Here is a 16,898-nt window from a genome sequence, read left to right on the forward strand (position 1 = left end):
ACATATATCATGACATAGGATTCCGATATGAGATTTCGTGTAAGACCATGTCTGGGACGTTGGCATCGATTTGAGATTTATGTGTAAAACCATATCTGAGACATTGGCATCGTATATGATCTCGTGTAAGACCCTGTTTGGGACAGTGGCATCGATATTTGATTACATGTAAGACCACGTCTGGGACATTGGCATTGTACTAGCTTTTCGAGCTATCCGAGTATCCTTATTGATTTCGAACGGTTCAACGAGCATCCCAAGAAATGAACAACTATGTGAATGTATATCCGATTCAGGTACGTATGAACTGTATATGGAATTTGGCAATAAAAGGTGAGTATGAATATGATCTTTTTATATGTGAGCTACATGGAAATGTGATGTACTTATAAGTAAGTGATTATGAACTATTGAGCTAAATGAGAACTATGAACTTGCTATTGTGTTATGCCATGATTCATATGAATGAATTGGTTTATAATTGTGATATGTGATAAGTTTATTTTTATATGGCTTACTAAGCTTTTAAAGCTTACTTTGTGTGTTCTTTCCATGTTTTATAGATCATCAAAGCTAGCTCAGTCATCGGGGATCATCAGGAACCATCATCACACTATCAACTACTTGTTGGTACTTTTGGGGCCTTTGTATATATATGGTATATGGCATGTGTAGGCTAGTGTCATTTTGATGTATTTTGAACTATGATATTAGCCATAAGATTTGGCTTATGAATGTTGGCATGTGTTGCCATGAAAGTTAGTGTAAATTGTGTTTGGTAAGTGTTATATATATGTGATGCATATGATGCCTTATATGTTGGATTATTTGGTGTGATTATGTGTTGGTTATCTTGGTTAGTTGTTAATGCATTTAGAATTAGATAAATTGTAATAGTTTTTCGTTTGATGAATTGGCATGTTTTGGTGGCTTACAGACATATTGAAATGATCATATTTTAGTTGTTATGTGTGCTTGAGATTAGAGTGGCAAATTGGCTTTGCAAATGGCCTATTTTGTAATAACTCGAATTTTACAATTATCGGAAAAGTGCATTTTTAGGTCTTTGTTTCTGAAAAATAGATTCATAAATATTTATTAAAAATATTTACGAAGTTAAGTGAGTGGTTAATTAAAGTTTAATAAAGTGAATTAGCTTAAATTAAGGATAATCGATAAAAGGATTAAATTGAATGAAGTGTAAAAGTTTAATTATAGATTAAAAGAAAGTGAAAAGGACCAAAATGGCAATTAAGCCATTTTGCATAACATGAGGAAGCAAACTTAAGAAAAATCGAGAGAATTTTAGATTTTTATGTATTTTATAATTAATAAGGTTATTAAAACTATGATATTATATTAGGAAAATAAATTAGAATATGACAAGTGTAAGGTGATAATAATAATAGTATAAGATTTTTATACGATAATTAAATAAAGTAAATAATTAAAGGACAAGTGTATGGTAATGATTTGATACAAGGGTATAAATAAAAATACATACACTTGTAATACTTGAATTTAAGTATTAATAGATATTTATTATTTACAAAAGATATTTATTAATTAAATAATTATATTATAAGATTTTATGTGATAACTATATTAAATTATGAAAAATGTATGGTTATAAATGGATACAAATGTACTAATAAGATACACATGAATAAATAAATAATACTTATTATTTAAGTATAAATACATGTGTATATATATATATATATAAAGGAAATAAAGAAAGAAAAGAATAGAAATGAAGAATAAAGCAAACAAAACAGAGAGCAGGGGAAGGAAAGAAAGAAAAAGAGAAAAGAAAGAAGAAAACGGAAAACTAAAGGTTTGAAGCTTGGAAGTTTAATAGGTAAGTCAATTTAGCCCTTTTTACTTAATTTTGATGTTTTAGAAGCCTTGGAACAAGGTTTTGATGAAGTTAAGTTGATATTTTGAAAGATAGTTAATTATTAGACATTGTTCATGTTGAACAAAAAGATGAATTAAGGGCTAAATTGATAGAAATTCAAGTTAGAATTGATTAAAGGATTGAATTGTAAAGTAATTCATAAGTTTTGAATGGTAGGGACTAAATTGAAAGAATTTTGAAATTATGGTTCTATGGTGAAATTAAAGGGCTGAAATTAGTTTAAAGTGAAAATTGAATGAAAATGTTAAGTTAAATGTGAAGAATAAAAGTTAGTATCGGTTTAGAGACTAAATTGGAATTTAGGCAAAAGATGAATAAAAATTCATGAATTATATGTGATTATTGATATTGGATTGAATGTGTGATAAGTATGTGATTATTGAGAAATGAATTGAAATATTTACTGATTTTAAACATCCGGAAAATGATTGTTATTTAAAAGAAGACTGAAAACCCTGTTAACAGTATCGGGCTAGTCGGATCTAGTTGGCATGCCATAGGATTGGAAGTGTTCAGGGATATTCCGACTTTGTGTCGATGAGACACTATTTGTGTTGACTACTATTACTGTTCCAGATTCGTTCCGAAGAGGTACTCCATACCTGACTGTTACTGTTTCAGATTTGTTTCGATGAGGTACTTTATGTACCACTACTGTTGCTATTACTGTTACTATTACCGTTACGACATAGTGTAATTCAGCTCCGGTCGATGAAACACTGTGTACCCTCGGTGTGTGGGTTGGATCCGTGTATCCGTCCAGGTCCGAGACATGTTAATAGGGGTAATGAAAAGTATTAAAGACTGACTGCTACTGAATAATTGACTATTACTAAATAAACGACTGATACTGAATAAATGATTGTTACTGATTAACCAATTATTACTGTTGACTGACTAGTACTGAACAGTAAAGATCAATTAGTTGTTACCAAAGAATATTGTCTGTTATTGAAATGAAATAGTACAGAATATTGAATGAAAGGTGAATAATATTATTATTCAAATGAATTGTAAATAAAAGTATTGAAAAACTAATTATTACTGAATATTGGACTGCTACTGAATGTCTGAATGATATTGAATACTGGTTGTCACTGAATAAATATGAAAAATCGACGGATAATGAATGAACATTTATACATTTCATCGAAAGTGATTAACAAGATCTTAGTATTATAAATCAAAAACAAATGATTGAACTATTAAGAGTAATAGATTGAATTCTCAAGGTTCACTGATATATGATTTATTATTGACTTAAAGTTCGGTTTATAGAAATACCACTGAGTCCATACTCAGCATACAGTTTGTTTCTATGCGTAGGTTAAATAAATTTAGACCGTTGAATCAGCATCCCAGGCCAATCCTGAACTTAATAAGGTAAAGCATGTCAATTGTTGATAATGGCATGTACCTAGGATGCCTTAAGTGTGTTATTTGCATTGTGATTGTAATAATGAAATAAGTAAATTGATATTTGATAATGATACATGATAAGTGTTTTAAGTCAAGTATTGGATTGTTTTAGTATTGGTATTTTGTATCGGTTGTGGTTTGAAATTTGCAAGGTTGGCTAGTAAAGTGTGAAAGGTTCATTATTGAGTCCACACGGCCTGGCACACGGGCGTGTGACCAGACCGTGTGAGACACACGGCTTGCACACGGGCATGTTGTTAGGCCGTGTGTCCCCTGCACCTAAAATGCTACAAAACAAATTGCCACACGGGCGTGTGTCTTGGCCGTGTGAAATTAATTTGTTCATAGGCAAAGTCAGAGAGCTCCACGGGTAGAAGACACGAGCGTGTCACATAAGCCATACGGGCGTGTAGTACTGTTCATAAAAGGGAGAATTTAATAATTTTACGAAAAAATTTATAAGCTTCCGATTGAGTCTCAGTTTAGTTCTAACATACATTTTAAGTCTCGAGGGCCCATTAAAGAAACATTAAGATATACTTTATGAACTGAATTTTATTTTCTTTCTTTATTAATCGTAATCAAACTGTAGTGACTGGTAATACTCTGTAATCCTATTTCGACTACGGGATAGGGTTAAGGGGTGTTACATATTTTTGTCCACACGAGCAGAGATACGGGCATGTGACTCAGCCGTGTGTAACACACGGTCATATTACACGGCCTTGTGTCCCCTGGGGTAGTCCTACAATTTAAAGTCAGTCTAGAGTACGGCCTAGACACACGGGCGTGTCTAGTGCCGTGTGAGGCACATAGCCTTGGCACAAGGGTACATGAGCTAGACACACGGGCATGTGGTTAGCCGTGTGTCCTAAGTCAGTTTCGACTACAGCCAAAGCACACGGGCATGTCTCCGGCCGTATGGTACAAGTCAGTATGTATGCCCTGTTTTCACACGGCCTATGACACGGGAGTTTTTGATAACTGTGTGAGTCACATAGCCTGTTCATATGGGCGTGTGACCTGTGATTGCATAATTTTTTTAAGTGTCCGAAAGCTTTTATATGTGATTGGTTTAGTCTCGAACCACTTTTATACATGTTTTAAGGTTTCGTATTACCATGTAAGCGACAATGTGAATGTTTGTGAATAGTTTACGACAATGATTGCATAAATGTATGTGATTGAGGTGTAATATCCGGTAATGCCTTGTAACCCTATTCTGGCGACAGATATAAGTTAGGGGTATTACACAAAAGCTGAGTATGTCGCAACTCCAGTAGCTATAAATCAAGCCATTTGGTTAAGGAAACTACTGAACGATTTAAATTTAACGTAAGAAGAAGCAACAAAGATTAAGTGTGATAATAAATCTACTATGGCAATTGCAAAAAATCCAGAGTTCCATGGAAGAACAAAACACTTCAAAATTAAGTATCATTTTGTGGGAGAAGTGAAGCTAGCCAAGGAAGTCACATTAGTTCTATAACACCCCAAATTTGACCCAAACGTTATGGCAAAATTTGGAGTAACTACGTATCACGATTGAAAATTTGGTTTTTGTGTAACTTGAAAATCATCATTAACTTTCAAAATCCCAGAATATTCAAAATAATATCTTAGCGTACCATTTTATTAAAAATTTTGGTTTTTTTAATTTCCAAAAACTTATAATTTTCACAACAGAAACTCCTTAAAAAGGAATAATTGAGAAACATGGTTTGTTGTTTGAAAGACTTTAAATTTTGTAGAAAAAACGAGTTTCATCATCAAAAACATTTAAACAGTATTAAGCAAAATATAGAAATAAAGTTTAAAAATCTAAAACTATTCAAAAAGTCCAGAGAGTCTAAAATTTACAAAACCCAAATCCCAAAATTTAAATAAAATAAAATTTAAATAGATTATGACATTAACCGAGCTCCCGATTGCACCGTCCTCTTAAGTCTGAGGATTACTTGAAAATATCAGTCAAATATAAAGTGAGTTTTCGAAAATCAGTGCATAACGAATAACTTAAAACAATTAATGCATATCAGGTAGATTTATCAGAAACAGATACATAATAGAGCAGAATAGATACAAATATATAATCTTACCCCCAACTGCTACATTCCAACTAAGACCATTCCAACACACCATATGGGTATAAAAACACCCATCCAACCCTACATATCACTTAGTGTCGATAGGACACTTTACAGAATAGTTGCAGCTAGGCTGTAATAGCCCGGTTTTAGCTAAATAGAAACAGTGGTTTTTTAGAACCACAAATTCGAGGTTAGAAAATTATTTTTAATATCATTTTCAATGTTTATAGCATGTGAATATGTATGTGTGAAAATTTCGTGAAATAATTTTAGCGTTTGAGTGTTTAATTTGACGAAAGGACTTAATCGCGTAAAATGCAAAAGTTGCATTCTATATGTTAAATGTGCTTAATTGCCATGAATTATTAAATGGGAGGTCTTTATGATGAAATTAAACCATGGATAGTGTTAATGGACATTAATGGACATCCATTAATTGATTTTTTATGTTTATAACCAAGGGTAATATAGTAAATTGGTAATTAAGTTAATATTAATTAAAAGAAACAAAATGGTAGCCATTTACTCATCCCTTTCAACCGAATTTGAGAAAGAAAAAGAATCCATTTTAGAGATTTGATATTCGGCTAGCTTGTTCCTTGATTAAGGTATGTTCTTTGCTCGATTTTTGATAATTTCTATGTTTTTGTGATCGTTGCTTCATGTTCTAGCTAGCCCATGCCCTAAATTTTGAGTTTGTTAGTGATTTTGAAAAATGTCATTGATGAATCCATGAGTTTTATGATGCTGATGATGAATTATGAAAGCTTGGTGTTTGATATACATGTTTTGTAAAGTTATTTTTAGTAAAAATTGCATATTAAGGATTAAATTGAGAAAAGTGTAAATTAAGGGGTTAAATTGTGAAATAAATGATAAATATAGGCTGAAATATGCACTAGGAAAATTAGGTTAGCATGTATTTGACAAAAATTGGGTAAATTTGTGTATTTATAAAATAGGGACTAAATTGAATAAATGTGGAGCTTTAGGGGCTAAAGTGAAAAATGTCCAAATATGTGTTGTGGACTAAATTGAAATATTATGTGATTAAAAGAATTTAATTTGTTATAATATAGATCAAGAAAAGAGGAACTCGGACTTAGATCAAGGCAAGAACAAAGTACTTGAATCGACTAGTTTCGTCGTTTTTACATCCGAGGTAAGTTTGTACGTGATAAACATTGTTACAATTATGCTTTTAATGTTTTAATATTGGATAAATTATATATATGAGATGATGGTTGTGTACGACGATGAATCGATTATGTTTGGCACTTAGTGTGCATATCGAGAAAGCTTCGGCCATATAAAACACTTAGTGTGCGAATCGAAATAGCTTCAGCTATATATGACACTTAGTGTGTGAGACTAAGATAGCTTCGGCTATGAAGGGAACTTAGTGTTATGATAACTTCAGCTATGCTTTGGCAATTAGTGTGCGAGATATCGAGTATTCGACAGTATCATGTAAAGATATGAGTTCGATATGACATTGTACAGGTAAGTACATATAAAGCATGAAATCTAAATAGAAGAAGTTATGAACTTGTTCATAAACACTTGAGTAAGTATGAGAAAAGTTTGTTGGTCATCATGATTTAAATATTAATTAGTTCGAATTAATGATTTGTATATTATGAACTATTGAGTATATTTAGTACGAACTTACTAAGCTATGAACCTTACTGTGTGTTATTTGTCTATGTTTTATAGAGAATTAAAGCTAACTTGGACTCGGGGATCGTCTGGAAGCGTCATCACACTATTGATTATTTTGTTGGTACTTTTGAAGCTGTGTATATATGGTATATGGCATGTATAGGCTACTGTCATCTTCGTATGTTTTGAGTTATGGTATTAGCCATGAGATTTGGCTTGTAAATGTTGGTATGTATGGCCATTTAAGTTGGCTTGAATTATGTGTTTGGTAAGTGATATATATGTGATGTATATAATGCCTTATGTGTTGGATTGCTTAGTATGTTTATGTGTTGGCTATTTTGGATAGTAGTAAGTTGGTGTTTTAATGCTTGAGGAATGATATATTACGGTATGATTTATAGATGATAATTTGATGAGTAAATGCAATTAGAAGTTATGTAAGTTTTGATGATTTTGGCATATTGAATTGGTATGTTTTTGAATATGGAATTGAGTAATTGAAATAGTTGTAGATAGATGGCATGATATAGGTATAAATTGGCGTGTTTTGGCTACCTATAAGTGTATGGAAATGGTACCAAATTGGTTTCTATGTGTGCATTAGATAAGGGTGGCAAATTGGCTTTTCAAATGGCCTATTTTTGTCCACAACGGTAGAGACACGAGCGTGTGTCTCAGCCGTGTATGACACACGGTCATGCTATATGGCCGTGTGTCCCCTGGGGTACCCTTTCGAATTAAGTCAGTATACCCTATAGTTTTGACACAACCTAGAAACATGAGTTTTTTGCTAGCCGTGTGTGGCACACGGGTTAGCAAACGGGCATGTGGTCGGCCGTGTGACCCAAGTCAATAACCTCCCCAGTTTTATCATTGCCATGACACACGAGCGTGTCCTCGGCCGTGTGGTACAAGTTAGTATGTATGCCCTATTTTCACACGGCCTGTGACACGGGTGTGTCTGGTAGTTATGTGAGGCACATGACCTCTTCACACGAGCGTGTGACCCTTAAATGTTGGAAAATTTTCTAAGTTTCCCAAAGTTTGCAAATGTTATCAGTTTAGTCTTGAACCACTTCTAAGCATGTTTTAAGGTCTCGTAGGACCTTATAAGGGACGATGTGATTGATATGAATGGATTTTGATTATGATTGCTTAAATGTATATGAATGGGGTGTGTTATCCGGTAATGCCTCGTAACCCTATTCCGACGTCGGATACGGGTTAGGGGTGTTACATAGGCTGCCAAATAAATAGATGAGTTATCGCCTTTTACAGAAGCACTTCCTCCATATATCATAACCTATCCCAAATACAGATACAGATTATAACAGATGTCAGACATGTTTCCAGAATACATGCATAAGATAATAGATATTGAGCATAAATAATAGTTTCTTAGATTTCACATAGCCAAAGTTTACTATTATATACCGTTTCGAATACTCAATAGATAACAGACTTAGTACTAACAAATGATAGAATTTCATGTTTCATAGCTTATTAGATCACAAATAGACCCTATGAAGGCTTACGATCGATCGTAATGTCATATACAGCCCTAAGGGAAAATTTAGAATTTTGGGCCTACATTTCCGTGTGGCCCACACGGTCCAGCACACGGTCTACCACACAGCTGTGTGTCACACACGACCTACCACACAGCCTGGCAAACGCCCGTGTGGCATCAACAGTGAACTTTTTTTACTTTTGCTGATCGCTATTTTTTGTGTTTTTCGATACACACCTGGTCCGATTTTGATGCGAATTTACTCCTCAGAATCCATAACCTAAATGCGACATAAAAACATCAATTAAAACAATTTATTGAACTTGATCCACCATAAACGACAAAACTAACTTCAACGTACTAACATCAATATTCGACATTAAACTTCAAATGCACTTTTCACTTTCTGGAAAGCAATAATTGACCAACAGTTCTAAATTAATGTGGGATCAATCGCCTCTCCAACCCAAAAATTAAATGAGAAAAGAAAGAAAAGCCCCACTTACAATACAAAAAAAAAGATTCAAGAGCAACTACACAAACCACCGACGCCGAGAATGAAATACACAACAGAAGAACTAAGAGCGATGTTGCGAAAAGAAAGAATGAAAGAAAAAAAAAGAAAATCCAAGAACAGATCTAGTGAAGAATGGCGATGTAAGGACTTGGAAGAAAAACAAAATAAAAGAAACAAGAGCAAATTGTGAAAATAAAAAACAACAAAAGCAGGAATATGGGAAAATGGTTTTGCTAAAATAAAAACTAACCCCTTGATTTACTAATTAAAATCCAATAATAATTAAAACCCAACAAATTAAATGGAGTTCAACTTAAACACTAACTCTCCAACTAAGCAGCCCCCAAATATTTAGCAAAACAAAAACACCCCCTTTCCACGCAGAGACTCAAACTAGTGACCTTCAACTCACATTGAAGATACTGAACCACCGAAGCAAGTGCCAACTAACAACAAAATTGAGCCAAAACAAAAGTCAAAGATTTTAGGGCATTACAAGTTCACTGTAGTTTACAAGATTATTTGGCTAACATTTTAACAAAACCTCTTGGGAAGATGAGGTTTGAAAAGTTGCGTTATGATATTGGAGTTGGAAGCATGGAGGTCAAGGAGGAGTGTTGCGAAATGACCATCCATACAAACTGCAAGCTCCAAATATGCGAGCTCTACAAAACTATGAGTTCAGTAAAAAGTATGAGGTCACCCAAACTGCGAGCTCACCAATCCTGCAAGCTCACCAAACATATGAGCTCGCCAAGACTACGAGCTCACCAAACTTGAGAGCTCACATGTGCACTCTTAACTCTGCAAGTTGCCAACTTGCATTGAAATTGTGATAAATTTTGATTAGACATTTTGGCAGATCATTAGACAGAAACCAGCCAATGAAAAATAAATTTATACGAATCTAATCACTAGATTAAGGCAAGTTGTAATTATTTTATTATTATTTTCAGCTTATTTAAGCTGAATAATTCATGTAATCTGATAAAAAATGAGACAGATGAATGCGGAAGCGGATTGTAAAGTTTATCAAAGTTGCAGATTTATCCTAGATCTCTAGACGAACGTAAATTGAAATGAGAAACAACAAAAATAGATTAGTTGTCACAAAGAAGAGTCAACCGAACTTTTTTTAAAAAAAAAAGATGAACTGGCTAGTAAAGAGTCCAAAAGAAAACGATTTAGGGTTTCTTGGATGGAAAAAAATCGTCCTTGGACCTCAAGAAAACGCCCTAACTAGATTTGAAAAAACAAAACACAAACGGATTTGTTAGAAGTGATTTTAAAGACAAAAGCAAATTGTTTTGTGCAAAAAAATTTGAAACAAAAAGAAAATATTAAAACTCTTAATTTTGATGTGTTTCTTGATGAAACAAGATAGAAGAACATCTTTCTTGAAGCAACTTTAACTTAGAACAAAAATCAATAAAATCAGCAAGCCAAAACAGCAAGAAACGATAAATTTTAAGGATAGAAAAGAGAAGATGACATCCTAAGAAGCCTTAGAAACATTAAGAATCCACAATTCTTTTTAATGACTATAATTCCCTTTCCAAGAAAAAGATCTTGGCAAAAAAAACTCCCACAACCTAAAAAATTGTTAAAATAGCTTCTAAAATAAACTTAAGAGTAATTATTGAAGAAAATCTCAAAGAGAATTATTATTAACTCAACAAAATATAAATCAATTGTATGTATATAAGAGTAAACATCTATGCTACTTGTAAGGCCCCAAAATAAGTTTTCCTAACTCTAATAGTATAACTAATATAACAATTCATCAAATAAAAAACAAAATAATTATAAATGTAAACTTTTAATGAGAATTTAACTAAATGAACTAAATGGGCTCTTTAGTCTAAATTCTTATATGATCCGCCTATTAAAATAAAATTACACATATACTTTAAATATTTTACAATTTGAGTCATTTTCATATATTGCCTTAATATTTAATTAAATTACTTTTCAAATTTTAGAATAGGCTTGTAGAAAGCTCATATATGAAATTGAATGCGCCTTGGCTGCAAGATTTGGTTCTTTGGACCAAGATTTCCAAGATTTGAAATCTTTTTAACTTTTTTCATCCTTAAAATTATCCGAAACAACAAAATTGAATCAAGATACGGTTTTTTGATTTTTTGAAATTATTTGAAATAACAAAAATTATATCAAGATTCGATTTCTTAAAAACAAGAAAGTAAATCTTGATTCTCTTCTTCAGCTATGCGCGTATCTAGGATATTGAGCTCATCACGTTCATGAGTTGCTTCATAAGTCTTTCGTGTTAATGAACCACTAGTTCATCCTGTTTTCACTCAATTTTTATCTGTTTTTGCATCCTTCCCTTCATCAAATTTCCAACAATATATCGAAATGGTGAGTCAAAGAAACTGATCTTTTGGCCCTACATTTTCTTATGTGATAACTGCTTGTGGGAGTGGAGATTTTTATATGGAAGGAATTCAAGTTCATTGCAGGGTGATTTCACTTGGGTTCGGATTGACTTTGTTTATTAGAAGCTCACTTATGAATCTTCATCTGCATATGGGACTGGGTAATGTGGCCTTGAAGTTGTTTGATCAATTGCCTGACCGGCATTTTAATTTGATATCATGGGATTCAATCATTCCTGCATATTCCGAGACTGATGTGCTGTCCGATACTCTTGAATTAGTTAAGAGGATGCATTTCTGCGGTAAAAAAAAACCCCTTTAATTCATTCTTTCTTGAGGTTCTTGAATTTATCCAGTAGAAGAGGGGGATACTCTCTTTGGCAGGCAAAGTCAGTGTTTTGTGACGAAAATAGGGGGATATTCAGTCAGCGCTAATTGATATGTACGCCAAAGATAACTTTGGTGTTTGTATCTCCTTAATAACCTCTTTGTGGCACTGTGGTACCATTGAATATTTGTTTGAGATATGGTGTAATGTTTGGTGAAGGATTAATGAGATGCTTGCACCCTTAATTCTAGGTTTGTGTTTGACATATTCTGCATATATTTTGCCATGGATATAAAATAATGGAATCCTCTCAATGCTCTCCAAATATAGAAATCTTGAAAAAAATTGAGGATACCCCCTCCACTCACAGTCGAATCTGCGTGCTCGTGCACTGTTTTGCAATAAAATCAGGCTATTGAATTTGGTATTGAAGTTTCATGGTCTCTTATTGATGGGGTGTTCAAGATGTGCCCATTCTGAACTCTCTCGCCTGGTTTTTGAGACACTTCCTATACCTAATGTCTTCTGTTTCACATCTATAATCAATGGATATGCCCAAAACGAGATGGGGAGAGAAGGTGTCAGTCTGTTGGAAGCAATGGTGCATCAGGGTCTGATACCAGATGAAGTGACATCTTTACGTGTTTTAAGTGGGTGTAATCATGCAGGGTTGGCCAAAGCGGGAAAGTTGGTATTTAACTTAATGAAATCCTTTTATGGAATTTGCCCAGAACGTTCGTATTTTGCATGTATGATATATGTTATTGTTGGCCTCGCAGGTCTGCTCTGCGAAACTGAAGAACAGACACCAGGAGGGGTCAATTCTGTAAGGCATCTAAGATTTAGGGTCATTGTAGACTTGCTGTTTCATCCAACTGAGAACTTGGGGACAACACTTGAGCTTGTTCCCCTTTTATTTACATGAAACTGAAACCTGTTTGTGAAGTCTGCATCTTCTGCTTAAATCTTCCAAAATGCAGTCACTTTAGCTTGAAGCTCTTGGCTTGTAACAGGAAAGAATCTTTTTTCTCCCCTGATTCACTAATTCAATTTTCTTTTTAGGTAGTTGCAAAAAAATTTCTATTTAGGTATGTATTGCCATATTTCATGTTAAATATATCCCTGCATGCATGCTTGGTGATATTTCATTTTTCATTTTATAAAGTTGAGTTAATATATATATATCTACTTTCCTCTACTAATTATTTTATCCACTTATATGAATGAGAGATAGATTGTACTAAATACATAACATTTGACTGGTGAATTTTGGCAACTGGTTGAAGAGTAAAGCAAAGAACTTTAAAATAAAATCTCCCTTGTACTTTAAGTGTGGGCATGTAGAAAATGTAGCACCTTAGTCTACTTTTAAGCCAAGACAGATAGGTCTCAAAACCATTCATTTCCTAAACTAATCTGCATATATAAATTAAATCAATGTCTTATTGCATTTATACAACTAAACCAATCTCCCAAACAAACAAAACAGAACAAATTATGGCTAAATTATTCCTTGTTTCCTTTCTTGGTTTATTGATAGCAGCATATGGAGTTGCAGGAAACGTGGTATATGACAAGTTTAACATACTTGAAGACATGGACATTGTAGAAGAAGATACAGACTTTCTTGAGTCCCCATCTTGGACAAGTGAACATGGTGGCAAGGTTCTTGTGAATGTGGATAGCTTTGGAGCAGTTGGAGATGGAGTTTCTGATGACACCCAGGTATATATATATATATTATGTACTTTTTCTGACTCCTGAAATTACCTTTATTGTTTTTTTAGGACACATTGAAAGCTTTATGGTTTGGGCAGTAGTTTGTTGTCGCTGTTTCCATGGGGGTCTGAAGCATAACAATTTCAAGGATTAAGAAAATAGATATATATGAATGCTGTCGGGAAATTCATGCTTGGCGTTATTACTATTAGCCAAATAGAATTTCATTGTCATAGATGTAAGATAATTTCTCATTTGATAAATCGGCAATGTTTTCTTCATCAGGCTTTTAGAAAAGCATGGGACACAGCATGCTCTACTCGAAAATCAGTTTTATTGGTTCCTCCTGGACATCGTTATTTAGTTAATGCTACAAAGTTTAAGGGGCCATGTGCAGAGAGGTTGATTGTTCAGGTAATTTCAGTGTACATCAAGCTAAACACATGAAATAACATCTCGATTATCTTTATCCATGTTAAATGATCTTGAATAGTAATTCCATTTTCATAACTTCATATTACTTTTTAACTTTAATATCAGTCATATATATATATATATTATACATTTGTTCTTAAATCATAATTATTATTGTTATTATACAGATTGATGGAACAATAGTGGCCCCAGATGAACCCAAGAATTGGGACCCAGATCTTCCTAGACTGTGGCTTGATTTTTCTAAGCTGCAGGGAGTAGCATTCCAAGGAAAAGGAGTTATCGATGGATCAGGCAGCAAATGGTGGGCAGCATCTTGCAAAAAGAACAAGTCAAATGTAATTCTTATGATTCTCTTTAAAATTCTTTCATGCTCAAGTTACGAGTCAAACAAATAGAATGTAACATGTATTTCCTTTTCTGTTTGCTTTTTCTTTGGCAGCCTTGCAGAGGGGCACCGACAGTAAGGCTCTGTTTCCACAATTATAAAGCTCACGCTTCCAATAAGTAGCATGCCATGATTGTGCATTTGAACTAGCAACAAATCTCGAATTAGATTTAATGTATGAGTTTGTTGCAGGCACTGACTATAGATTCAAGCTCATCTATTAAGGTGAAAGGCCTTACTATTCAGAACAGCCAACAGATGAATTTCGTCATTTCAAAGTCTGAAGCTGTTCGAGTATTTGGTGTTAAAGTCACATGTCCTGGAGACAGTCCAAACACTGATGGAATCCACATCACTAAATCAACTAATGTTGTTCTTCAAGACTGCAAAATAGGAACAGGTTGTTAGATCTTTTGTCTTTCCTAGCATCTTTGTTTGTGGAAAGATAAGAATACCCCTAAAGCTCAATTTGATTGGTGCTTTTACTTTCTGATATTTGTCTCTTGTTTTTAGTTCATTTTTAAGTTTTGTTTTACACTTTCTATTGGAAAAGAAAAAACACCAAACAAACAAAGCCTAACAATGAAGCTGAAAGGATGTGTTAAAAAAATTATAATTCAACTTATTACATGTGTGCATACTGACTGGTTAAACAATCATGCTGACTGTATATGAAATTCAGGTGATGATTGCATCTCAATTGTCAATGGTTCATCGACTATCAAGATGAAGAGAATATATTGTGGACCAGGACATGGAGTCAGGTGTGTTCCGAACTTCCAGTTAGATTCTATTAACTAATTCTACCGACTGTTTCTAGATCTACTTGAGAGACACATGGTACAGTGTAAACTAGTTATTTGTTTCATTTCTTTCCTTATTCCTATTTTATGAAAATTTTGGCCAATTAGCATTGGAAGCCTTGGGGAGGATAACTCGGTGGGCATTGTCACAAACGTGGTCTTGGATACAGCATTACTCAGGGAGACTACGAATGGTGTCAGGATTAAAACTTGGCAGGTATTTTGAGACATATCTTGTAAATCTAGCGTCGTTTATCAATAAGAATAAGCATTTAGCCAGTATTAGCAAAGTAGAAAGTAGAGGACTATATGGGGCTTCAGTTGTGAACATATCTGAAAAAATGACAAGATGGTAGCATACTTTTAACATTTAGATGCTGTTTCTGAGTAAGATATGAGATCTGATATTTGCTTGAACACGATTTGTAGTTGGAGACACTTCGGGTTTGAGAATGACATCTGTCTCTTTGTGATTCTTTGATATAGGGTGGTTCTGGTTATGTTCGTGGTGTGCGTTTCGAAAATGTGAGGATGGAAGATGTTGCTAACCCCATCATTATTGATCAATTCTACTGTGATTCACCAACAACCTGCCAAAACCAGGTGCGTAATCCAAGTTACTCAGTATCTGTATGATGATTGCCTTAAGAGTCCCGATTCTTGAAAGAGTCTCTCATCCAATTAGAATACTGCTCACGTGAATTCATTGTTCTTTTTTTATTTGTTAGACATCAGCAGTGCAAATAAGCCAGATTGTATACCGAAACATTAGTGGGACAACGAAAAGCAAGCAAGCAATCAAGTTTGCCTGCAGTAATACTGTTCCCTGTAGCAATTTAGTCCTAAGCAATGTAAACTTGGAGAAGAAAGATGGCACAGTTGAGACCTACTGCAACTCTGCACAAGGCTTCGGCTACGGGCTTGTTCATCCTTCAGCCGACTGCCTCAGTTCCCACGACAAAGGCTCTATTCTTATTGACTGGAAAGACAATGCTGAGCTTACCGAACCCACTGAAGATCATATTATTCACACTGAACTCTAAAGCTCCCTGTGGCATATGAAAAATGATGGCATAGTATTACTGCACAAGAGCTAACTAGCACAGTTGAGGCCGGTGAGGTTTGAGTCACGAGTCAAATTTTTATTGGAAATAGCAGATGTCATTATTCTTAGGAACTATTATTTGGAAAAGTGGCGTGGAGATTTTTAACTCCATGAACGAAATAAAAATGCCTCAATGTGTTTCACTTATTTATTTCTATTTCTTTTTAAATATTAAGAACACATGGTGTTTCTTAACTCTGTTTGTGGAACTAAAAATGTCAACTGCTTATCCTGCATCCAGACAATATAGCAAGGATATGTAAAATGCAGTCAATGTATGTATCTAGTTACAGTGAAGAAGAAAGATCAATTTAATTAGATTACTTACTAAACATCTTGAGGTGAGAAGGGCTATGCCACTTTGTCCAGTTTGTTACTTGCAACACAAGTAAACAGTCCCTACAGAAGGGGGACTTCCAAAATACTCCTTATTTTTTATGAAAACAAAGCCTTTAAGATAAAAATTCGAACCAGATTCTTGTCCCTTAGGTTAAAAACAAAATTGATTTTGATTGTTTCAATACTGTTATGCTTAAAAGGCAAGAGAAAACAGATGATAATCATATGAATTTGTTTCTGAAGCTGTCGCCATTATTATT

The 16,898-nt window shown here is 34.0% G+C and overlaps 1 protein-coding gene across 1 annotated transcript; it reads left to right on the forward strand.

Moving 5' to 3' along the window:
* The first annotated feature begins 11,069 nt into the window (after window positions 1-11,069).
* LOC108462201 (probable polygalacturonase At1g80170) lies at window positions 11,070-16,631 on the forward strand. Its single transcript, XM_017762179.2, has 10 exons — window positions 11,070-12,540; window positions 12,629-13,574; window positions 13,854-13,982; window positions 14,171-14,341; window positions 14,446-14,466; window positions 14,584-14,791; window positions 15,074-15,155; window positions 15,303-15,411; window positions 15,681-15,797; window positions 15,923-16,631. The coding sequence occupies exons 2-10, from the start codon at window positions 13,287-13,289 to the stop codon at window positions 16,235-16,237; spliced, it is 1,440 nt and encodes a 479-aa protein (XP_017617668.1). The 5' UTR covers window positions 11,070-12,540; window positions 12,629-13,286; the 3' UTR covers window positions 16,238-16,631.
* Window positions 16,632-16,898: the final 267 nt, after the last annotated feature.

The sequence above is a fragment of the Gossypium arboreum genome, chromosome 2, assembly GCF_025698485.1.
Source record: "Gossypium arboreum isolate Shixiya-1 chromosome 2, ASM2569848v2, whole genome shotgun sequence".
NCBI classification, from domain to species: domain Eukaryota; kingdom Viridiplantae; phylum Streptophyta; class Magnoliopsida; order Malvales; family Malvaceae; genus Gossypium; species Gossypium arboreum.

Coding starts and splice junctions, on each gene's coding strand:
- LOC108462201 (XM_017762179.2), top strand. CDS start 13,287: ATGTCTTATTGCATTTATACAACTAAACCAATCTCCCAAACAAACAAA. Junction 14,342..14,445: donor GCAAAAAGAACAAGTCAAAT/GTAATTCTTATG, acceptor TTTCTTTGGCAG/CCTTGCAGAGGGGCACCGAC. Junction 14,792..15,073: donor AGACTGCAAAATAGGAACAG/GTTGTTAGATCT, acceptor TATGAAATTCAG/GTGATGATTGCATCTCAATT.